The sequence below is a fragment of the Pagrus pagrus genome (genome assembly GCF_965226575.1).
Source record: "Pagrus pagrus genome assembly, chromosome: 7".
NCBI classification, from domain to species: domain Eukaryota; kingdom Metazoa; phylum Chordata; class Actinopteri; order Spariformes; family Sparidae; genus Pagrus; species Pagrus pagrus.
The window spans coordinates 8,401,270-8,427,013 of NC_140191.1; the positions used below are offsets into that span (position 1 = coordinate 8,401,270).

Consider the following 25,744-nt stretch of genomic DNA (forward strand, 5'->3'; position numbering starts at 1 on the left):
TGCCTATTTACATTTTATTACTCATCATATTAACGTTACTCTGCACTCCACTGCTTTTTGCACTCGTGGTTAGAAGTCAAACTGCATTTCGTTGCCTCAGTACAGTAGTTTAATCTAACGTGTCATCTGATTATGAACTTAATTTCCCACATCTTCTCGATCACAGTCCTGTTAGGCACATTTACCTCACAACAAACCCTTCACAGACGTACATGTAGGCCATGAAAGAATAAAAAACCTGGCGCTGTGTGTTAAACACTTGGGTGTGTCCTTTTCCAGCCCTGAAACATGAGCTCCTCCGGCCACAACAAAAACTGGCTGCTCTTCAAATAACCGGCATCCATCAGTTTGTGTGCGTAGACGTGTCGTCCACAGAAGTGTGTTCATAATTCATGCTGATCTTATGGACTCCGCCTGGACTTACAGCTTCATTACTGTCGAACTGTGTGTGGTAATCAAACCCGGGAGGAGGAGGAGAGCTACAGGACAAGATCAGATCAGATTCCTCTGATGTATAATCACGGCTACACTGGATAGCTTTACATTAACGTATAGCGTGTTTATAGCATTGTTTTAATCCAGTGTAGAGTTTTTACAATGCTATAATAAGAGAGATAACTGAGACACATTACATGTAGTTGTTTCTTAGATATCAACATGTGTTTTCAGGCTGAACAGTGTGCGTCTCTGTAGTCAGCTGTATTGTTGTGGGCGGCCACTGAAACCCAATCAGTCATCAAAGCTTTATACATCCCTCTTTATCTACACGACACTCGCCGGCCCTCTCGGGTTGCCGAGCGACCAGTTTAAAAAAAAAAAAAAAAAAAAAAAAAACTCACGGTGCGCCTGAGTCTGATTGGTGTTTGACTGATACGCCGGAGCAGCCAATGAGAGGAGAGGAACTGCAAGGAAGTGGCCAGGTAACAGTGGAAGATAAGTGTTGGGTGATGTGGTTTAAAGTTCAATAAATAACCTGCAGGCATCGACGTGTGTGTGGAGGTAGTTTATAGGGGATTACAGATCAGATTGCAAGTAATTAATGCGTGTTTTTATAATTATTAATGTCAGTCTGATGAGGCGTGTTAGGAAGAGAACTTGTATGAACTTGCTTGACAAAATGAGCCATAGAAAAGCATAAATATCATCCAATCTGAACATAAACATGTCTTTACTTTGCATGTGTGTGTGTGTCTGTGTGTGTCTGTGTGTGTGTGTGTGTGTGTGTGTGTGTGTGTGTGTGTGTGTGTGTGTGTGTGTGTGTGTGTGTGTGTGCGTCAGGGTTACAGGAGCCAGTCTATCAACGCTGGCTGACAATGGACCTCTGGCTCTGGGATAGAGACCCTCTGAAATATACATGAGGAAATCTACACCTGTTTCCAGGTAACCAAGGCAGGGATTCTGAACCGTGACGCTGAATCTAGTCTGTGTGTGTGTGATGTGTGTGTGATGTGTGTGTTTGTGCACCTGCGTGGGCGCATGCACGGGCAGCACAGCTTCCCAGCTCTACCTGTTCAGACGCTCTGAGGGGAGGAAAGCAGCTGTCAACCCCCGTCAGACACAACCAGACCAGGAGAAACGCTATGAAACAGTGCGGCCCTCGGTGCTGAACAGCCTCCCCGCGCTGCCCAGCTGACTGAGGAGTTTACGCATGGAAACAGGTCAGCGTTGGACCAACTGAGACCGAGCCCTGAAGCTGGAAGTGGAGCCTTGGCGGAGGGTGGACCACAGAGGCGTAAAGAGGTCTTCACAGGTCTTTCCCCCTGAGTGTTGAGCATCCGTCTGTGCGAGGATGAACCCGATGTGGAAGGTGTACAAGAGCAAGGTGATGAAGACGCTCAACCCCGAGTATGAGGAGGACGCTGCTGAAGAGGTACGGACTTTACAAGTTTTGCTGCTTCGTACGCACGTATCAAAGTGCCGGAAAGTTGATGTGGTTGTTGGCATCGAAAGTCAGAAAGTCAGCAGATCATTTTTTATTCATCGCAGGGTCAGATGAGCTGTTTTGTTTTCTGTGCAAAGGGAACTTTCAGGGAGAAGTTGGGCCGAAACTCTACTTCCTCTTGTGTGTTTTATTCTGGCAATGAAATTATGTACTGATTAAAGTGTGTTTGTTAATGTTGGAGTGCAGATCTTGAGTGAACTCAGCTGTTTCCAGTGTAAAAGATGAAATCCAGCTGCAGACATGTACAACATTTAATCAATTAAGTACGATAATGAAGTACTATTTTGAGGCTTTACTTGAGTATTTTCATTGTATACCTCTACTCCAGTGCATCGCAGAGGGAAATACTGTCCTTTTTCCTTCATTACTTTTATCTAAACACAATAGTTACCCATTACTTTTCAGATTCAGATGATCATTGTACAAAACCGTATCTGTTTGGCTGATGATCCCACAATTTACAGATTTTCCTTTAAATAATTGTTCGAGGCCTAATGAGGTAAGTGTCTTCATTTCACCAAACAAAGAGAAAAAACAAAAAAAATAAACACTTTTTCATGTAGCAGAACAGTGTTAGTTAATTTTCCCTGCATCATTCATCATCTCATGACCCTTCAGATTTACCCTGCAACACTTTGGAGGCACCAAACCACTGGATTAAACTACCAGACTGGATATTAACTAATTAAAACTAGCTCCAGCTCCAGCTTCACCTCGTTGCATCAGTAATAGTCATTTTTCTTCGAGAGGATCTATTTTACATACACGTACCGATACCTGCACTCCATCCAGAGTCTGGTCCCACAGTGCTGCGGTGACCCAGATCTGTGGAGGGCCGAGAAACTCGATCCTGCAGGGGAGCTGAACAAACGGATTAGTTGGCATTCCACTGAGTGACTGACACGGGGGGACGGGACTGATAGCCAGGGCCTCGGGGTGCACTCAGACCAGACTGTGGTGTCTCATAATAACAGGGCATCTGGGAATATATATATATATATATATATATATATATATATATATATATATATATGTGTGTGTGTGTGTGTGTGTTCAGAGGGATAGTTTCCATTTAGATGGATGTGCAGAGTTGCTGTTTGAGTCGACATTGCTCCACATACTTGAAATATGAGACTCGTATTACCATGATGTCAAGACAAAACGTACGCTGATGTGGAAATAATATTCATAAAACAGAAACAAAGTATTAAAACGATCTGAAAAGTGAAAAAAGGGAACGAAATATTGATAATTTTCTATGTACCTGAGTTTTCTACAGGCTGTAGTATCCACCATGTCCACTAGATGTCGACCAATGAGCACACATCCTGTGCATCAGGCAGTAGATTGTAAACAGAGTCAGGACTTTGCTGAGCGGTGCATCCATTTCATCTTTGTCCCTCTGATTTCAGGTCACGGAGGTGGAGAATGATATGATGAGTCCAGTGCAGGAGGATGAGGGACCCAACGCTGTTTCCCAGCTGGCCAGGAAAGTATGTGAATACTGACGGCTCGTCCTTCATTTTTTGGGACGTTTTATGTAACTGTAGAGGACAGAGATCATGATATGAACTATTAACCGTACCACACAGCTTCAGTGTTCCTTCCATCCTTCCTCGGTAAAATCACCTTAAAGTTTTCATCTACATGTATCACAGAGGGCTATTGTTCAGCTGACCCTTTGAAGCCACCTAATGGTTGACCTACTTTGACCTTTGACCCTGTGTGTGTGTGTGTCCAGATGCAGGGGGCCGGGACTAAAAGCTGGAACAGGCTATCAACTCTCTTCAACAAAGACGATGAACACCAGCTTCTAGAGGAGACTGAGAGTCCGCCGGTCGCCGACCAGTGAGTGGAAATCTTTCTCTTCCTGGTCGGGTGTCATTCTTGCACCTCGTACCATCTGTGGGGGGGTTTGTACAGCGTCTGGTGTAACCTGTGGGTGTTTTTATAGTTTGTGTGCACACAATGTTGTCAAGTTAACAGGCTTTGATTTAGAGATGCTAGTAGATGGATTTTGCTACACTGTACATTTTAATTTTTAGGGGAAATAAATAATAAATAAATAAAATCATCCCCACGCTTTTCTCTGAATTCTCAGTCCCCTTGCAGTAAAGCCGGAGGAGCCTCCTCGACCCGCTCGACGCTCTGCATTCTGGGATACCTTTGCGACCAACTGGGCTGCCAAGAAGCAGGCGGAGGCCGCAGCCGCCGCCTCCGCTGCATCGAACGAGGCGGCAGCAGGCCAGGCTGAGGAGGGAGTGACGGAGGCCGGAGGGGAGGAGAGCCAGGACGGGCAGATCACCGAGGGAGAGGAGAGCAAAGGAGGAGGAGGAGGAGGAGGAGGACGGAGCAGCAACAACAGCTTCTCCAAATACGTCTCGCTGGGAGGAGGCAGCGAGGAGGCCTCCTTCAAGTGGAACTTTGTCACCAGCAAGCTGGCAGAGCTGAAGACCAAGAGCAACTAGCTGCTCACGATGAAGGAGCCTGGAGAAGATAAACAATATGATGAAAGGCGTAGGAAGTTTAGGAGGAGGGTTTATTCTACACAGGATGTGACTAAACTATACGGCTATTGTAGAAGTCCCCCGTCTTTAAATCAGACTCTGAACTATTGAACTCGTCTCCTATAGACGACTTTTTCCCCACGACACTAATTTAGACCCAAACATTCCCAGGACACAAAGAGAGAAAAGTATTTAAGAGCAAGGAGGGATTATAAAGTGAATGATGGGATATTTAAAAACCTAAAAATAAAATCTCCGTGACCCTGAGCGCACATTTACAGACACAAAGTACATAAATACACGCTAACGCTGGAGTTTACTTCTGGGGACTTCTAAAAAAGCTTTTACCGAAAGAGATTTATTATAAATAATTAAATTCTTCATCGTTGGAGATGAGGCGGCTGCACGATACATATCTTCCTAGAAGCTAAACGTCTCTTTATCAGCTGGAGACGCAACGTAGCATCAGTACGTCAGAGGTAACACACCTGGTCTACAGGCTTCACAGTACAGTCCGGGTGATATCTTCCTTCCCAAAGTGCTTAATAAACCACAAAAAGAGGCCTTCACACCTGTCAGCAAACCTCGATCTAATCTGTAGTTTAGCAAAAAACGGATTAAGAGATTAAAGGCTGCGATAGCTGGATTAGCCGAGGATTATCTCACTTAACCTGTTCAGAGGGCAGCGGATTTCTGTTAGCAGATCTGGCCGTGCGACACGACTATTACATAACGCGAGAGTTTATAAAAACTACTTCTTCTCTCCTCAGACACCAGCGAGAGGAGACGTGTGAAACATGAATGTGTGTGTGTGTGTGTGGTGAGATGACGTCAGGTGCACTGACGCGATGACTTAACTGACTTGAATTTTTTTTCTGATTGTGACGGACCGACACGTGCTGCACTCAAAGTGTGAGTTTGGAAACATTCCTTATTTTTTTTTGTGACATGAAAGAAGAAACGAGGCTTTGAATATTATTTTATGTTTTTGGTTTTGGTCTTGTTGTATGTTTTAATTCTGTTGTTTTGTTTTTCTGGCATGTTATAATAAAGCCTGCTGCACTGAAACAAAGACAGAGCATGAGTGAACGAGCAAACGTTACGTTTGTGTCTTCTGACATTCAAATGTCATCGATCATTTTACAAAACTGAAAGAAAACACAGCTTTTGAGCTCCCTGTATTACAAATGTGGAGGTAAGTTTTTACATATGATTGTTGCAGGATAACAGATAAGACAGGATGAGACTGAAACAGACATTTTTGCAGCTTTACTCTGTAATTTCTCTGCAACACATGCAAAGCAGACAAGCTGAAACGGGCCCTAAATAGTCATTTAAATAATAATTATATGAAACTGTCAAAGAAAACAGATAGGCAACTTCAAAATAAAGGCCAGTAGCAGTGACACAGGCTAATGGAGATCTAGTTTAAAGCCTGATCGCAACTCTACACAACTTAAAAGAAGATGAAAATCACTGACAGACACAGTAAACCAGCTCTGTGAGGGATTAGTTTTTTCTAAAAACTTGGCTCAGGCTTGTAACAGGAGGGCGTGAACACACACAAAAGATTTAAAAGATTAGTTTATGTAAGCGATAAGAGTGTGAACCGGGTGTGGAGATAATGGGAGGTGGCGTTTGTCAGTCCAGGTCCCTGCATGTTTAATATGTTTCTCTGATCTAACACACCTGATTCAAATGATCAGCTCGTCATCGAGCTCATTCATTCATCTGCATCAGGTGTGTTTGGGCAGGGAAGCATCTAAAACATGGAGGACAGGGGGCTTCAGGATCAGGACTGAAAAACACAGGACAGACTGTCTGTGTGTTAAGGTCTCAAAACTTAAGGGGAGCAACAACCGACTGTCTGAAAATAGCAGGTTACCTCACCTTTACCTGGTGGCAGCCATGTTGGGAGAACTATGTGTGGGAAGATGAGCCCTGGCATTAAAATGGCTAAATCCCCATAAAGAAAAGGTAAAAGCTGCTGCTGCCTCAGAGGTTCTTGTTTCCTGTAGCAATGGGGATTGAAGACACTATCTGCAGATAGCAGAAGAGGTAAGACTGCTGACTGAAACAGGCGGCCAGTGGCAGGATTAAAACAAAATAAACGGTCAACGTTCAGTGATGCAGTCGAGGTTGTAAACCTAAATGAAACCACCAAGATGTGGAGGCCAAGAGATGTTGGAAGAGTGGCCTTTTTGTTTCATCACAAAGGAAACCAGACGGGCGGTCGTCACAAGAGAACTGCTCGAGCATCGTAGCGGTGGAGCAGAACCAAGTTCACTTAGGTCCAATTAGTGTGGGTCAAGAAAAATGTTACATCTTTATGTTAAAGTAGCAAAAAATACAGTTAGTTTATTATGAAATATTTGAGTTTTTGTTGTTTGTTTTCTTCTGTCTTTGTCTTTAAATCCCTGGAGCCTCCGTCCAGCTGGGCCTTCTGTCTGCTTTTGTTGATTTTGGTCTCTACCTCCAGATCACTTAAGTCTTAAAGTCTTATCTGGCTTTTAAATTGAATAAAAGTGACAAAACCAACAGAAATGCCAGAGCATGACTTTAATCTGATGCTCCTCTGACCAGCAGGAGGCTCCCTTTACCTTCTGACTGTACAACATTTGTCTCCTCACTCCTGTCCCTGTTTTACTGCCCCTCTATCATCACACACACTAAAACCATCATCTGTAACGAAGCCAAAAATCTGTTCATGTTCTCTCTCAATCATTCTTACATTTTCCTCTCTGATCTCTTTCCCTTCACCTCCTTTAATTTCCTGTTTTCCCTGATCTACACCCACTTCCTCTCTTGCTGTGCCGTGCTTCCTCATATACAATACCGTTTCCTTTTCGATTTAAGGGCCTTTTGTTGACATTTCCATCTGAATTTGACAATACGCCCTAATAAAAAGCTTCTTATGGTCCCATTACGTGAGCAAACGTACCCGGAGCTCAAGTTCATGCTTTTTTTAGCTGACCGGCCTCCATTATTTCCATGTGTTTCCAGTGTCAGTCAGATTTCAGGCCTGTCATCGTGGATCCTGTGAACGTCGGTGAGTCTCTGTATTTTTGTCCGGACTTCCACAGTTGTCAGTCTCACTTTGAGTCAGAACAGATCCTCTCCCTCCTCACAACTCGGCGACACGTTCGGCTTTTTGGACATATTTATGTAACGTGCCCAGATTCTGTGTCGCGGATCATAAAACAAGCTCGAGAGGTAAATTTATTCCCCGAAAGCTGATTTTTTTTGGGGATGATGGGATCATGAGAGCGGCTTGTTTGAGCGAAAGCTGATGACTGCTGCTGAGTGTTTGATGCCGATGCGCATCGCTGAGGTCCATATTGCAGTTTTTATGACACCAAGCGAGCAGCACTCAGAGGAAATGGGGTTTGTGGAGCATGAAAGCATCAAACTGAACAGTAATGGTTGGTGGACAGGGAGTCTGGTGGAAGAGTGGACCGGATGGATGAGGAGTCTGTCATGTCTCGAGTCTGGATGTGACTTTGGGGACTCTAATATAATGACCTACTTCTTATATCAAAGGGAAAAATGTTTGTTTTGTTTGGTCCACAAACAGAGATGAAATAAAAAAAACTATAAAGAAGTTCTCTCAGCAGCTTCTCAAACACTTGAACTGTATCTTTCAGCCTTTATTTCTGTGTGAATTGATTTTTGAGTCTCAGCCCTAACTCATCAAATACTGACAGCCGCCCAGACGTGCGATCCCAAAGCGTTACTTCCTGACGAGTTGGGAATGAGACTCAAACATCAACTTTTCTTACAAACCGGTCCTTTTTTAAAGACCGAAATACCTTTAATCAACCCCCCGCAGGTATTTGCACTTCATCTGCCTGATTAGGCCTCATCTATGAAACTGTGCTTGATTTATGATGCAGTCTCACCGTCCACCAGGCCTCCTCCCACACTGAAACAGTGTTGCACAGCACTGTGTCGGTGCAGGAGAAAGGTCTGGCTGCACCATTTCTCATTCTAGTATAGTGGAAAACACTCCTGCTCGCTTGTTTTGCATGTCTTCATCAATCACAATCGTCTTCATTGGCGTTTAACCCAGGATGCAGCGACGGTGTCCCTGCAAAATGTGGTCCCCGATTGCAAAATTTGTTGTGGGTTATCTACTGCAGGTAAAACACTGACTAGGGATAAGTTCCTCATACAACACCACATCAAAAGAACTGAACTATCCCTTTAATCCGGCCCACGTGGACTGACTTGGGCGGTCTGCTCAAGTGCCGTCATTCCTCGCTGCATGTGGGCCGGATAAACATGTCTGGTACGGTTTTGCTATCTGGGCTGGTTTTCACACGGGGAGGTGAGCTCCGGCTCTGCAAAGAAAAGGTAACAGCTGCTAGCTTCACATTAGCTTACATGCTAGTGTTAAAGTAATTTGCCAGTTTCGGCGTGGAGGTTATGAGCTCGGCGGTTGTTGTCGCCTCACGTAGCGACGGGGGTTTTGAACAGTTCAGTAAGAGCGACACACAGATGGTGGAAGGAAACCGTCCACATCCGGTAACTCAGACTAACACTGAAAATGAATCGAAAGTGGATTTCAGTCTGATGCACCGGTGCTGTTCTGATACATTACACTCACTTGGCAGATGCATGAGGGACTTTTCCCACAAACACACACATCAGCAGCAGTTTTAGCCTTCAGTGTAAAAAAGTCTCACACATGCTCCCACAGCGTCTTTTATCATCCGTAGTCTTTCTCAAACAGGTGTGTACCTCACCCCTCCGTCTCTCTGATCCACTGGCCTTTTAACATTTGGCTCTCAGTGCAGCACAAACATTTCCCCTCCCCCTCCTCTCTTTCTCTCTACACCAAATACATCATTCAGTACTTTCTTTTTTTCCTTCTCTCTGCTGAAGAACAACGATGACTAAACTGCTTCGCACCTTGCCCCGGGCTCCGTTCCACACGCTGTAATTACTTCAAACAAAAAGCAGCCCACAAGGTTTGTGTGTGAGCCGGCTTTAATTGACGCGCACACAACCCACAATGCTTTTTCCTTCTCTCTGCCGGCTCATCTGGACAGGGGATGATTAGAGAAGATAACAAGTTAAATCTGTTTATATCCGCGATCGGCCTTTGTGGTGGGATTACTTTTGCAGCCGCGATGATTTATGGCAATAATGAGCGGTGATTACGGCAACAGGTTGGATGTTTTTAGAGCTTTTATATCACATTTTTTTCTCGAGTTAAGTGCACGCTCAAGATAAATTTAGACGAACCGAATGTGCAAAGAAAGTTTAAAATTAGATTTGCATTGTAGGCAGATGATTTCTCAATCCTCTGAGGGCAATCTGGTGATCCGCAAGACTCGTTTCTTTGTCGATCGGCGTGCTGAAAAAAGAAAAGGAAAAACATCACATGAGGTCAGCGGGACCATTTTAGACGCATACTGCAGTTCGATTGAATTCAGGTCAAACTACCGTATGATTATGTTGTAAGTCGATGTCGCATTTCCAGCGTTCCTCCTCTTGGCCAACGCAAGTCATAAATTATGCAGCCAAAGGGAGCAGACTGTGCCAGGCTCAGGGAAGTTTGTCTTCAAGATTACAGCCGAAGGTCCCGAAGTTGTTAAGCTCATGAAACAAGTCATCGAGAATCTGGCCCTGAGGTGTCGTCTCTCCGCCGCCTCAACAGCCGGCTTGTTTTGTCTGTAATATCCCAGATCAGAAGTGAGTCGGGGAGAAGATTTACAGGTGAAATTATGGAACAGGGGCTGTAAAAGCAAACAGGAAAGGTGATATTTGACTTTCAACCTCGCACACACACATTTTCTCACATGAAAAGCCAGACAGACATGTCTGGGAGCACTCAGGTATGACGATGCTGCGGCGAGCGTCTCAACAGACGCGATGACTCACACACTCCAGCAGCGGTCCCATCTGGAAACCAACCTGCGGCTGCAAAGTTGTACACAAAAACACTCTGTCTGAGGCTTTTTCAGGTACTTGCTTACATTTGCCATGCCTGCCTGGAGCGAGAGTGTGAGGAAAACATGCACACGCAAATACAGTCTGAAAATATGAGAGGAGAATAACACACTTTTTCATGGGTTTGTCCCCCAGCAGGGACACCTGATAAGGCGGAAAGATGTGAATTTCAAGGGGGTCGATCCAAGAGTTTTGTTTTTAACCAGCTAAGTAAGTTAGCTGTAAGCATTTTACCTGCTGAACACCAGACTAAAGAGAAAAGTACAGGGCATGGACGTGAAGTTTGACACCAAATATCACACATCATGACTGTATTACATCCATAAATATACTTTTTGTTCTGCTAAAATTAGGAGATAATGTAAGAAAATGCTTAAATTCAGACGCTTTTCATCTGATGTGAATATAAACGCCCTCAAAAGAAAGGTGACAACCCGCATTTCAGATTTAATGTGCTGGACTACGGAAGCAACAAAACCAAATATCTCTTTAAAGAATATTGTACAGACTATATGTGCTTCTGTATGCTCTGTCAGCAGATACAAGTCTGAGATGGAGCCTGCAGCTGAGAGTTTATGTGATCCCTGACAGATTTTCCACGACAGTCTAAAGGATGTGACTTCATGCACGTTCTCGAGAGCGTCGTCTCGGTGCTTCTTTACGCTCTGCTAACAGAGAGCAACAGTAGCTAACGTCCATGCAGAAATGGAGTCTGCAAACATAAACTAACGACCGTCTTCAAGAACAACACAGAAGTCCCTTCAGGATGGACACAATGAGCTTTGGCGAGTGTAAAAATAACTTTTCCACAAAGCTTCTTTGATGCCAGACTAATCTTACAATAGTCTTATCTCTTATTTGTGCTGTAAACTTTTATTTCCACTGAACTTGACATGAAATCCGACCCAGCGGTGCTCGATATGAAACATCTCCAGAGGCTCCTTATCTCGTCTCTAATGGCCCCTCGTGTTTACAGTAATTACGCTAATGTCTGGAAAAGTAATGTGGTCGTATTTAACCGACTGGACGCTTCAGATCCGCTCCTGCACAGAGGTCATTCTTCCAGCAGAAGAGTTGGAGAGATTAGCTGTAACTTTGCACCAGACGACGCTCTGATAGTTTTATCAGCTAAAGGCAGGATAGACCCCAAACAAGCATGTAGCCGAAGCAGTCGGCGGCGTTAATCTCTGGTGTTTGCAGTACGTCTGCAGAGATAAGAAGGAGGCAGCTTGATTTTTAAAAAGTGAGTCTACCTCTCTGCTGGGTTAGTGTGACCTGCAACTTGTAGCCTTGTTAATCCTCCAGTGATGATGTGTGGATCCCTGTGAAAGTGCAGTGTGATTTTTAAAAAGCTCGTCACTTAATCCTCCAAAATGTAACTACTTTGAAGTTACGGCGCTTTTAAAATATTGATAAGTGAAAATAATTTGAATTTACTTTCATAACATCTAAGAGAGCTTAACATAATGCTCCTCATGAGGGAAATCAAGTCATTTTGAGGCATCAGTGAATAAATCACCTCTCAGTGAGACGCTAGGAGCTGCATGTTACTGGTTGTATTGGCCCTTTAAAGGCATTTCAACAGGTGAAAGGGACTTGGTGGGCTATAATCTGCCAAATATGACCCTTGTGAATGAAATCAAGTTATTTTGAGGCATAAATACCCTTTCAGTCAAGAAGGAGGAGCCGCAATTAGCTTTTGGGAAGTGTTTAGTTGTTGTATTGGCCCTTTTAAAGGTATTTCAGCTGGTAAAAAAAAGGACTGGGTCGGCCTTAATATGTCAAATATGACCCTTGTGAATGAATTTTGTCGAATGTCATTTTGGGGCATAAATACCACAGGTGGCAAACGTACACACAAGTAGAAGTACAGATTCAACTTCTTTAATCAAGTAAAAGTAAGAAAGTCCAAAGTTTCCCTCTGAAGGACATTTCTACAGGCCGTTTCTGTGCACAGCTAAGTGAACCTCATGTCATATATATATAAATCAAAGACTATTAAACTTACAGGTAGAGTCAGTAGGATTCAGCGGAAAGATCGTTGATTGTTGAGTCTCATTCCCAGGACGTCAAATACAGACATTTTGGGTTAATAAGCGTCCTGAGCAGCAACAAAGTGAGAAAATAAGAAGTAGGGGTGAAAAATAAATACTCAAGTAAAGTGCAGATACCTGAATAATCTACTCAAGTACAGTAACGAAGTATTGGTACTCCGTAACTTTGGAAAATACTGCATGTTACTGGTTGTAATGGCCCTTTTAAAGGCATTTCAACAAGTAAAAATGAGTGGGTGGACCACGATCAGCCGAATACAGAAGAGGGTTAGGGCCACTGCAAAAAATAAAAATTGAGTTCTGACTTTTTCCCCCCTCTGTCTTTAATTCTGAGAAAAAAGTAACTCAATTGTGTTTTTTGTTTTTGAACAGCGGCCCTAACCGTCTTCTGTAGGCCGCAGCTGCAGTATGAAATCAGCCTCTTTTTTCTTTTTTAATCAGAAGAGCTGAGAATTATTTAACTGTCGTGTTGACGCTGAGCCTCTCTGAAAGGTTTTACAGTGTTTTTGGAGGAGGAGAACGGGGGCAGGGAGGTGAATTATTCAAACACCCCCAATCCTCAAGCCCTCACCTCGCGTTCAGGAGGTTCTCACAGGACGTTTCATCCCTCTAATCTACAGGCTCAATCTCAGTTTGTGTAATCCCGTGACTCTTTAGGAACAGATTCGGGGGCCCCCTAAAAAGAAAACCTGCCGCCTATAACCCCCTCTTTTTCCCAGCTGAGGGGTAATCTCCCCGCTAAGCCGCCGACCTCCCTCCTGGCCGCACCGCAAACCCACCAAAAACACAAATACACACAGGCACAGGCACGCAAACACACAAACACGCACTCACCCTGCCACCCATCATCCATCTCTGTTGAAACCCGATCTCCAAATGTAGGTCCGTCCACTGTAAATAGATAGGTTTTCCTGCAGCTATTGACACTCTCTAACAGGAGCTCAGGGCTTATGGGATTGTCCCATCACCACAAGTCAATAACTTTCAGTCAATGCGTGTGTTTTTCTTTTTCCTCGATTCATGTTTGCGTTCGTCGGTCGCATCGATCGTTTCCACATAACGGGGGGGCCACCTACCGAGAGGAGCGCTGAGGCCGAGGAACATGAGCCTCGGTATTCCCACACACGACACAGAAAATAAAACCGAGCAGCTGAGATGTTTCTGCCTCCGAAATTATAGTTTGTGGAGTTTATTTTTAAGGGAGCGATATGCCAGAGGGTTACAGCTCTACATCAATCACGCTCGCTCCTCGTGGGCCGGATTGTCACATTGTTGTTCTGGGCCGCTGGTCGTTGCGGTCGCTCGGACAATAAACGTGCTGGTGTGTGTGTGTGTGTGTGTGTGTGTGATATCTTTAGGCTGTATATTTGGGTATCGCGGTTGCTGGTATGCTAATCGATTCTTTAGCCTTTCCACAGAGTCCCCGTCAGGCTCGGGTTACTGTTGCCACAGCTGTTTAGGGTTGTTGTTCTTTGCTTTTGCGCCCCGACCTGCAGCTACAACCTCTAAGCCTAAACACACACACACACACACACACACACACACACTCACAGAGCTCCCCGTGAGAACCAACCACCTCCTGCAAGACACTGAGAAGCAGAAACACCTCGTTGTTGTTTTCTCATCACTTTGGATCTAAAGTCTCGGTCTGCTTAAAACAAAGCGCTTGTCATGTCAACGGCTAAAACTTTTGTAATTTTAACCCAATAATGATCCCACTTCATGCAGCGATGGCTCAGAGATGTTTTTGTTTTCTTGCAGACAGTTCGATGAGAAGATCGATGCCGCTCTTACACTTGCTAGAAGCCTGTTAGCTAAAATATCCCAGCACATAACCTCCCTTCGAACCACGTCTTGGTCTTTTCACACGTTTTCTGTTTGGATCAAAAATTAACACAGTGTAATGTTTTATTTAGTGAGCGCTAGAAGTACTTGCAAGCAGGTTTTCTAACCTTTTAAACAGAGCTATGCTAGCTGATTCCCACCTTTCTTGTCTGTATGCTAAGCTAAGCTAACCTGATTCATGTTTACCATAAAGAATATAACGTTAGCAGTTAATGTTTCTGCAAACCACAGATAAATTCAAGGTTGACATTTATATGTATTATATGCTTATTAGCCACCTTTCATATCGGAGGCTGGGGGTGTTGGTATAAAGCAACAGGCTGCCAAACGGCCGACAGCAGTTCGAGTCACCACTGGATATTTTTAAAGGACACCTTCAGATATTTCTAGTCCATTTTTGCAGAGGATATCGGACCTTCTCCATCCATGATCATTTGGACCAAACCATGATGTTTTCCTAACACTAACCAAGTCTTTTTTTTTTTTTTTTTGCGCAAACTTAAGCAGAGCTAAAGCACAGTGTTGTGACAAGACAGAAAATTGAAACTAAACAAACGTAAAGTTTCAGGTTTTGTAGAAGTTTCCTTTGCTAACATTTATTCTGGCAATTGGTTTACAATTTTCTCATCTAACTCTTGGCAGGATAAAAATAAGGGTTAGTTTCCAAAGTGTTGAATTTTTCCATTAAGGGTTTAAGCTGGGTCTGGTCCAGCACCAATCCAGGTCAGTACAAGTACCCCAAATTTTTAAAAGGAAAACAATTTATTTAACTTGAAGTACATCCAAAACATAACACCTACTGTAGACGCCATTTACACCCTCAATACATGGTCGAGCTCGTGCAAACACTCCAGATGAGGTGAGCGTTAATGATTATTAAAAAACAGGTAAATAATGTCTTTACAAAGCAGTTTGGGATCTGGTGCTTCCTGAGACTTGGATTACGCCAGGGGAGCTGTATGGAGCCATTTACGTTTTACCAGAATCGGTATCAGGAAGGAAAATATGGTATCACAACAGCTCTAATTTAAATTTCTCTGTAGCTCTCTTTGTTCTTCACACGAGTGCTGTCCACTGTCATTTTTCTGTGTATCTGAGGACGACATCATGATCGTGGATGACAGACTGTTGAAAGATCGCACTCTCATTCCCATCAGTACATTTAATTTGTACTAGATTTGTAGGAATCATGTCAGAGAGGTAACGTAATGCATCCAGGAGCTCTGACAGCAGACATTTTGAACAGGAATAACCCCTTTAGACGTGGTCTGACAACACGCTGTACCACCTGGTTAATATCAAGCGCAGTGAACCGTCTACAGTTGCTCTTGTAAATGTAATCAGCAGCCTGTGTTACCAGCTACATTTTGAATTAGAAACATACAAAGAAAAAAAAGGAGCGATGACATTTTTGCAGGGCTTATCTAACACATCAGCAACACCACAGCCCGATCATGCATCCCTGCCCAGCAAATCGAGCCTGGAGGAACCAGTGGCCCGTAACAAATCCATCCAAGTCGGAAATTACACATTGATGCACAGCTGGAGACTCCGCTGCTCCCGTTTCTCATCATGTATGAACAGTGCAGGTACGGAGACACGCAGGGTCGGAGCGTAACAGAGCACACGTCTATTCACAGCTACACAAGCCCACATGGCTCGTCTTACAGCCTTCCCTTCCTGCAGGAGCCGTGCACGCTCCCATCCAGCCTGTCATCAGGATATCATTAAAAGCTCCTCCGACTCTCCTCCGGCCGGTCGCTCTTTTGCTTTTTTACCCCCCAACAGAAATTCCTGCGTTCCTCTGCGTGCTGCTTCTCTTTGGAGTCCTTCTGTCCATCTCTATTTCTGACACGGGAATCTGAAGTGTCAGTCTGTCTGGGCGCAGAGGTGATGGGTGAGGAGATGGGGCGGAGGAGACAGTGTCACTTGATAAGGAGTTGACGGAGGCTGTCAGGAGGTAGAGCTATTGTGGGACAAGGCTGTTGTAGAGGGCCGGTATTTATGAGCACGTCTTTGTGTGCACGTGAAACAACTATATTAAAAAGGTGGTTGGAGGATGTTCTCTGACGTTATTTCAAACTGTGAAGGAATATGTGTAAAATGAAGACACAAACATTTCTACAATACGTGTCATATCACGGTTACATTGCATTTATATGAGCTGACCTTCACGTCAGGAGGTGGATGAGATGGTGGTGACTTGACAGCTGACAGGTGAGACGGTTATCAAGCGATATCCGCCATATTAGGGGCAACAACAGATACTTTGGACAAGATGTTGGGACATTTTCCGGCCATGATGGGGCAACAATAACAGATATTTGATGAGACATTTGGACATTTTCTGTCCTTGTTAGCAGCAACAAAAACAAATGTATTTGACTAGATGTTGGGACAGTTTTCCCGCCGTATCAGGGGCAACAAAAACAGATATTGTTGATGAGATGGGACATCCTATCTCATCAATAAAACAATCAATCAAGTGCAATATCTTATCTGAACACACGTTATTTCATGTTCTTTAACTCCTGTGGATGAAAATCATACTACTTGATGATAAAACTTATCCTCCATTTTCTTTTATTTAATCTTATTTTAATTCATTTTGATGCTTTGATGATATAAGTGAGACTGCATCCCCTGTTCTTACAGTGTCAAATGATTCCAGCCTGTTGTGTCGTCTACCAGTTTTAATACCATTTAATAATAAAGAAAGGAAAATGTTCAATTGACAAGCTCATCATCTGTCTGGCATCATGTCTGCTGTCTGTGCAGGTGAAGAAACCTTTTCCGCAGCATCATCAGAGATCCCTAATCCTTTTCATTCGACTCGATGAATCACTCCTTTTGAGGACTTTTACACCTGTGTGAGTGACACGCTAATTGACCAATTAGACACCTGGATCACTCACGTTTCCCCTCGAGGAGACACCGCTGTCAGAGGGCACGACCCGGACCCGAAGCTCGGCGTCAGATACGAGCACCGTATCATGTTTAAGACGATTCAATCCAGAGTCAGCTGCGGCCTTCACTCCGTCACAGAGCTTCATGTGTCCCTGGACCGTGCCTCAGTCTCCCTCAGACTTTGTGCAATTTCTTCTGCTTGTTTGGTTGAACATAAACTCAGATGTGTAATTTCGCCTGCACCACTGCTATTTCTATGATTCACCCCGCTGTTAATGAGGGAGTCTCCTTCAAGAATGTCGAAAACAGCGTATTCATAAATATATCTGTTTGTGGCTGCAGAATTTGCTCAGAGTTTTCTGCCTTTTAAATTACAAATCTGTCTTTACATAACTCCAGTATTCTGCGGGATGGACGTCACCGAGCTGCATTCCTCAGCGGACTACGCACGGTAATTCAGGGTCTTGGCAATAAGTCATGAGAGCTCATGCTGATGGACTGAAGAATGTAATTAGAGGAAACAGACTGTATTAGATCCCATTAGACTTCTCTGGGTCAACAGGCAGTTCACATGTAATTTGTTGACAGATAATTTGTTTTCAAGTTTCTTATCTGTCGGCTGCAATCAGGATTGCGGGGAGTCGCCTTTCGGAAGTGATTACTTCAGTGGATTTATTCTTGCATTTATTATTTACAGCAATTTTGCAAAATGTTTTTGATCTTTCTGGGTCATTTTCTTTTTAAACGTAAAGCAATTTATTGTTTTACTCTGACGTTTTTGCTTCGTGCTGCTGTAAAACCCAAATTTACCCTCTGGGATGCAATAAAGGATGATCTTTTCTTGACACACAACCAGTTTTATTTGGAAAAACCTGTGTTTTTTCTCCATTTTCACTGTTTACAACAGGCCTGCAACTTACAAGCAATCCTGTAAATTGTAGGTTTACACTGTTGGATATTTCCGTGCAGATATCCAAAAAAACAAACGAGACAGAGGCCGAATCATTGAGAGTTTCTGTGTGCAGAGAAGAGTCCATAACATAATAACAAAGACTGAAAAACTTCCCTACAAACTAACACCACTTAGGACTGACAGGTGTCCTCCCGTACGCTGATATCTCTGGTAGGGATCCTCTGTGGTTTAGTCACACAGTTTAGTCATAGGGCGAATCCTCAGGGGAGAGCCTGCCCAGCGTGGCGCCACGGCGATGGGCCTTCCCTCGCCCTGGCAACCAGACTGGGGTTAAATTAGGAAAGGCTAACCCCAGAACTGTGGCGGAGACGAGGGCGAGGTCAAACGCTCTGGTCTGCTTTGATGATGGTGGAAGTTGGAGAGAGCAGCAGACAGACGCTCTTCATCTGGAGACGCCCCCCCCCTCCGAGAGGACGGATCAAGTGCTGCTGATCGCTAATGCTGCTCCCTTTGGATACATACATGCACGTGGAGATCAAGCTAATTCATGTGCATGTAGCTGAGGAGGACACATAAATATCTGTTCAATATTTTCTCTTATGCAATAGGCCTTCTTTACGCTCTATGCTGCAATATAAGAACAAATATGCTCCTCATTCAACATGTCTGCTACATTAGTTACATCATCAGCTGATGGGGATACTTTCTGCCCGGGACATGCAGCTTTTACCATCACATTATTGCATTATTTAATATATGTAGCCATGAAGTGTATATTTAAGGATCCATCACATGTTCTTGTTCAGTCAGCTTCAAATGTTAAAAATTCATCTGGAGAGGTTTTCAGCCAACTCACGGAGAATTAGCTGAGCTAGCAACAGCTGCTAAAATCTGCTAGCGAGTATTTAGTTTTAGTATCAGACATATGAGTGATTTATTGTTCCTCTCTTGGTGTTTGCGACTGCCGAGGCTGCAGAGTTTCCTTTTGTGTCTCTGCAGCCTGAAGGTTTCAGTCTAAGCCTGGACTCAGTCTGTCTACACTGAAGCTGAACATGTAATCTGTGCTGCAAAAAAAAAAAAAGCTTTCCCATGCTTGAGGCAGAAACGTGTTTGTCGAAGAATAATAAACCGAAAAAGGTAAATTAATTTAACAATCTGTGAAGTATTTCCTTTCACCTCGTGTTATGTTGAGATATACGAGTATGTGAAGTAGAAGTGTAATGCAGCCCAACTACTGTAATCATTTGCCTTGTGTTATATAATAAACTGGTTGCCATTTCCAGGGAAATAAATAACAAAACACAATGCAGTGCATAAATGGCAGTTACAAGAGCCCCTGTAGTACCTACTCCTGCTCCTACCGAGCGACCCGCTACTGGTCCAAGGCCGGTGGTCGCGAACCCCTGCTTTAAAGGGTATACTACAAAGCCTGCAATAATTGGTCTGACATTTTCTGTTGCTCATAAGAAACTTGTCATACTTACGTTACTCTCATTTACGAGACTAAATGTAGTTATTTCAACTGGAACTCTGATCTTTCACTAACCCTAACCAAGTAGTTCTGAGCCTAAACCGAACCAAACCGCAACCGTTTGACAGCCAAAGTCACTAAATGTCACATTAAAATGTTTTCCCGCAAGCTTTATTTTCAAAGTCTAACCAGATGTTATGTAACAGATGTGGTTCGGGCAACTCAAGGACTGTTTTCTAGCATTTATTCACTCTGCTCTGCAGAAACAATACAACTCCTTAAATGCCTTCTGGTCTTTGTTTTCTGCATCTCTGTTCCCTCAGCGACGCAAAACAGCTGTGAAAACTGTGAAACTCTGGAAACCCAGGAGGTACAGAAGACGTGAATTACAACAAGGTACATTTCTAGAGGAAATACTAGTGTGAAAATAACTGTTAATAAGATTAACTCACAAATACTCAACAGAAAAAGACTTAACAAAGTGCACCAAGCTGCTGTATACGAGTGAGAACTGCAGCTGGGGATGTAGAGTTTGAAAGATGTTGGTATCTTAGAAAAGATGCTATCACATTGCATTGTGGGAGTTGTAGGATCAGGTCAGAGCGTGACCAATTGCGAATGTACCAGCTCCTGTCAAAGTGAATTACACCTACATTATAAAGTATTGCTGCTTCTTCTGCAAACATCTGAAGGTAACTGCATCGGGTCACTGAAGGCTTGTGTGAGGAGGAGGAGGAGGAGGAGGAGGAGGAGGAGGTGCTGAGGAAGAGCATTTCAAGTTGTGGATTTGTCTTTTTAAAACGTAACATTTTCCCAAACAAATTCAAACACATCAAAACATCAAAGCTGCCATCTAAAAAAAAAAGGAGTAAAGGGCCTGTCATTGCCTGTACCCGGGGCCATGTTGTGAACATATGGTCCTGGGAGACGTTTGGTGAAAACATCAAGAACTGAAAGTGAAAGAGAGTCAACGAAAAACCATCGGGGTGCAATAAAGTGATCGATAAAGAGACTGTACGGTGGAGTTTGGGTTACGAACTCCATGCCCTCGTGGGAGTCGGATATCAGAGCTGGAGAAACGTAGATGAATGTTTCATGGATACAGACGGGGAGCGAGGGCCAGCTGTCGACCTGATGTTTGCTTGTTCCCACATGACCGTGAATAGATCTGACTATGTGATTAGGCTGCTTTCTCACTACCCAGTGACCCAAAATGCTTTCGCAAGCAACGAACACATCGCAGAGCGGTACTGTAAACGATGTCGGATAGTATTGAAATTACAATAATTCTTCGACAAGGGCAGAAAACACTCATTTTTGCAAATATGCACACGCCCTTGTGTTTGGGCTCTCTTTGGATGGCATGTCGGGGTTGATAATCATAGAGTTGGTCTGCTCTGTAACAGCAAGTTCTCAAGCTTGAATCCTGGAGTAGTTATTTGCCCATCAGCAGCTGTTTGGTCATCAAGTCTTCGGCTAATTACTACGACTACTTTGTAGGGAATGTTATGACAACGGACAGAAAACATTTTCTCGGTTCCCAGCTGAGTAAAGATTGTGATGAGACAAACAAATTCTTACAATTAAATGTGGTGTGTTGAAGCTAAAATAGTGGTGCGCATCCCAAAGAGAAAGTCGACTTTGATCGCTCACCAACATCATCATCTAACTGGTCGAAGATGTCATGTGGCCGACTGTGGATTTTTTGATTTACGCCCAGAGTTTTATTATAAACCTGTTTACTTCTTATTTTGAGAAACATCTGCTCTCCAACTAGCATGGGTGACTTTTAATTACTAACCAGGAAATATGAGGAGTCCGCTGGTATTCAAAATGCCATATTTGACCGCAAGAGATGAAAATCAGACTGATGTTTTTTGATATAACAGCTAAAGGACTCCTCTTCAGGCTGGATTTTAACACATTTATTCTATAGTCTTTTAAATAAAGGTTGGAAACATTGGAAAACTTTGCAAAGCCGAATAGAAAACCTGAGAAAATCAGCACAGAGACGAGAAACATTAGCAGTTTTTGTTTTTCTGTCATATAACAGCAGATCATTTTATAACAATCCTCTTCGAGATGATGTTCATATAAGTCACACATAACTGAGGATCTTCTCTAACCAACAGTCTTCAAAACAAAACAAAACCAAACACCACAAGATCTTTTCTCATTTGTTTGTTAAATTCTCATCATTCTTGTTCGCCGCCACATGGGAAGGACACAATACGCAGAGTGCTGCAGTGAGAATTTCCCTCTTTCTCAAAACAAAACCCCGCGAATCTGCACTGGAGCAGGTGAAAACAAACACTGAGGATTATTCGCAGCTTGTATTTGGCCTCTCGACCACACAGCGTAAATCCTGGATATCCAAAACAACGGACTCGTCACAACAAAGAACATTAATTTCTCTCTTTCCTGTCACAATAAATAAAAGACTCTGAGTGATGATGTTGGCGTGCTGCACAGTCGTGCCTACTAAAAAATGTTAATGTGTTTTATGTTCCAACCGTTTAGCTACTAATGTGATGTTAAGGGGACGTTAAGACGCTCACTATAAAGATACCTACCCAAGAGGTGATAATCATAGACTTATAATAAAACTAGACACTGGATCAAAAGATGGCGCCTAGTCAGTCCAATGAGAGTTGCTCACCTGGTGCATGTGCCAAGAAAAATAAGTATTTTATGTGCATCTTGGAAACCTGAAAATGAAACACACAGGATGTGGTCAAACAGTAATGTTAGCTAGGAAGTTGAATGCTGACATCTGCTAATGACCTACCAGATGTTGTTTTACCTTTAAAATGGCTGAATGTGCCTCCGGACGTTCACTATCCATCATGTTTTCAGTTGCTGATCAATTGCGAAGCTGTAAAATGACAACAATTTGTCAGATTACCTTCCTTTATACTGCATTGATTCTGTTCTGGCATATGTAGATGGTTGAAAACATATAGTAAATATATTTCATAGACTTCAGTTCACGTATCTGCAATACATGCTGGAGTATTTTCACTTTTGTCTTCACGTGACCTCTCAGGCGACCCCTCTGTACTGCTGTTATTCACGGCAGTCTAATCAAAGTACCAGAAAGAGCTGATTATTAAAAGGTTTCTGCTGACATGTAGTGCAGAGTGTCAGGAGGAGTGCAAAGATTAGCTGGTTAATAGAAACTGCAAGTATCTTACCAGTGCTGATTCAGCACAGAGGAGATAGCTGGCAGCTTTGCCCTTTGATAACTTTGTGCTTCACTGTGTGGAAAACTACAGGGATAAAAAGAAGGAGTCTGTCAGTGGTAAAAGGGTAAAGTAAATATGCACTCGATATAACACCTAAACCAGGAAACTGTCAATAGCTGGAACACTCCCTGAATGAAAACAGAGCAGTAACTGTTCAATATTGAGTTTCGGTTCAGCCCAGCTGCAGTCGATCCTCGCTCTTGTTCTACAATGAGGGGTCAACTGACCTCTCTGAACACCACAACACATAAAAACTCTTGTCTCCTCTTCCTGTAATTTTCAGTCGGGGTTGAACCAGATCCCCTCTGGCATCCCCCGCCGTTGTTCTGCTGCAGTCTCTCCTGACGTCAGAGTTATTTGAAGAGGGTCCACAGCTCCTGGTCAGGTTTCCCACAGGCCCATCTCTCTGAACCCCCCCCACCCTGGAAGCAGAGGTCACGCATGAGAGAGGAGGAATGAAAAGGGCCACTCCTCTGATTTATGGCCTGACGTAGCTATAGGATACCTCCAGCTCAGGGGATGGTTTTTGTTACGGAGGTGGGGGCACACCATAAGTACCTCCTGCCAGCGCCGGTTTAAGATTTCAGCCATTCAGAGGGAGAAGCCTGGCATTCAGCTGAAATGGTGAAACTGGATTTGGAAAAGTGCTCTGTGACAACAAGCAGGTACAACACAGTTACCCTTTGTTTACGACCGATTGTCTGGTAGGTTGCATTCCCAGATGTAAACCAGCTGTTGTATTTGGGAACATTACATAACTGATTCGCTGGCTGCTGTTTCGACTCATTCCACTCGTTCCCTGGAATCAGTTATGAGGATTTTATTTTAGTCGACTGGTCGTGAGTCAATCTGCAAAGTCTGTATTAAATCAGACAGCGGGGTGAAGTTCTGGTTCAACACCCAAGCAGCTTCTCGAACTGCTTACTGTCATTTAAAGAAAAAGAGAAAAGTTCAAACAAGCACACAACATAAGTAGCCTCAACATGAACCGGCACTGCCTGACAACACCGCCCTGTAGATCTCACTGGCCAGCTGGGAGATGTGTTAGCGGCTAGTTCGCTACATTCAACAAGCCCCCCTAACTCTGCTGTGTAAAAGCCACAATCCTGTTAACACAAGGACAATAGCCATCACCAATGTAACATGGCTACCTGACACAGCAGTTACTCCTCACTGCTGTTGCTGTGTGTTTTGTGCTAACGCTAGCTGCTAAAGAAGTGAGTTACTGCCACAGCGGCTCTTTTATCGGGTTCAGGGGCTTTGTGCTTCGTGCTACTCCGTTAGCGGCTGAACAGCAGTCTGTCACTGCAACGACTGCTCACTTGTTTTTCGGGTCAGGGGTGGTGTGTTTAGTGCTACTGAATTAGCAAGATGCTAAAGAGCAGGCCCGGCGGCTGTGTACTGTGAGCGCAGAATGAACATAAACAACAAACTTTTGCTATTGTTTGTACTGACCGCTGTCAAACTAGCATGTTAGCATTGGTGTACTTCGGCTGCACTTTCTCTGCCATTCGTGTGCCACTAGCTCGCTAATAGCTTTAGCAATACATCAGCTAGGCCTTGTGGAGGATTCCTGTATAATGTAATGAGTGCAGACAGATAGGTAGCCTGTAGCCTATTAGAAGCGTCGGCTACTGGATCTTTTAAAAATGTTATCTGTCAAAGCTTTTGATTTATTGATTGCTATCGGGACACATATAACAAAACGCTTCTAGAATAACACCCCCAGCTTTAATATGTCCACTGTTGAAGGAACTGGGACACTTGTATATTCACCAGTACCTTCAGTTAAAGCCCACCACTGCTCCTACAAAGTCCCACATGCTTGTGACTTTTTTGACGTATCTGGCACACCACTGATGGAAGTGTGTCTCGGTAACAGCCGCTAATTGGCCAACATGTGTTTTCCTTGTCCCGATCATACAAACCCGTGCACTACTTCTGTGTGTGTTGCTGCCTCTCTGTCCCTGAGTCATGAACTGAGCTTCTCTCAAGCGTAGACATCCACAGTCTGCTGAAGCTGCTGGCGCAGAAGAACTAGGCCAGATTTGACACACTTCACAACCCATGCTAACCCTGACACACATTATTGTTTCTCAGAAACAGAGAGGGGGGGAAAAAAAAAACCTCTCTGCTACAAATGCGTCACAGTTTGAGGCCCACTTGGACATGAAATGTTTTTTTATTTCAGTATTTGAGCTTGAGTTGTTATCAGCAGCTGGACTGGAGGTTTATAACCCAAAAGAAAGCTCATGTTCTGCCTGCCTGGGCAATGTGACACTGAACAAATCTCGCTGCGACAGTTGCCAGAAGCGCTCAAGACCAGAGCGAGTTTAAAACTCCAGGCGAACGGGGAATCAGATTTTTCATTTGGTGCCCTAGAAATAAGTCTGTTATGGTTTTGTGGCAGCGCAAGCCTTCAAGCAAGACTCCTAAATGAACAAAGAAAAACCCACAACTGCTCGTGTGCATTACAAAGCGTTTGATTTCGTACATTTGTGGGTTTATTAAATTGCTAAGAATAGTTTTGTTAAATTACAAGTGATGCTGATTTCGGTTTAAAAACTCCAAACTAGTTTGTCGAAGTCATAATTAGGTCAGATATTCGCTGGACAGGATTTGGCTGGTGGGCAGAAGCATCTAGCAGGAGGTCTTTTTTTTTGTGAGTTTTTAATGTGAGTGCAAAACCACATCAGCAGCATCAAAGCTTGGTGAGATGAATCCCTGCTGGTTTATCATCCACTTTTTGAAGTAGCAGGCTTCTTTTTTTTTCTCGCAAGCACACTAACGTCTTAAACAGGTACAGCAGAAACACCAGAACCTGAACCCCGTCATTCCTGTAATAATACGATTTGAATTGTCCTCTCCTGTGCCAGCTGTTGTCTGTTTATTTCCAGGCAGACTG

The 25,744-nt window shown here is 43.6% G+C and overlaps 1 protein-coding gene across 2 annotated transcripts; it reads left to right on the forward strand.

Moving 5' to 3' along the window:
• Window positions 1-873: 873 nt before the first annotated feature.
• Window positions 874-5,521, forward strand: LOC311259724 (uncharacterized protein C1orf232). 2 transcript variants are annotated; one of them, XM_084357013.1, is made up of 6 exons: window positions 874-920; window positions 1,279-1,380; window positions 1,494-1,870; window positions 3,355-3,435; window positions 3,684-3,790; window positions 4,044-5,521. In XM_084357013.1, exons 3-6 carry the CDS (start codon window positions 1,790-1,792, stop codon window positions 4,408-4,410), a joined length of 636 nt encoding a protein of 211 aa, XP_084213139.1. In that variant the 5' UTR covers window positions 874-920; window positions 1,279-1,380; window positions 1,494-1,789; the 3' UTR covers window positions 4,411-5,521. The 2 variants fall into 2 exon arrangements, with proteins under 2 accessions (XP_084213139.1, XP_084213140.1); XM_084357014.1 differs by lacking the exon at window positions 874-920 and adding an exon at window positions 974-1,032.
• Window positions 5,522-25,744: the final 20,223 nt, after the last annotated feature.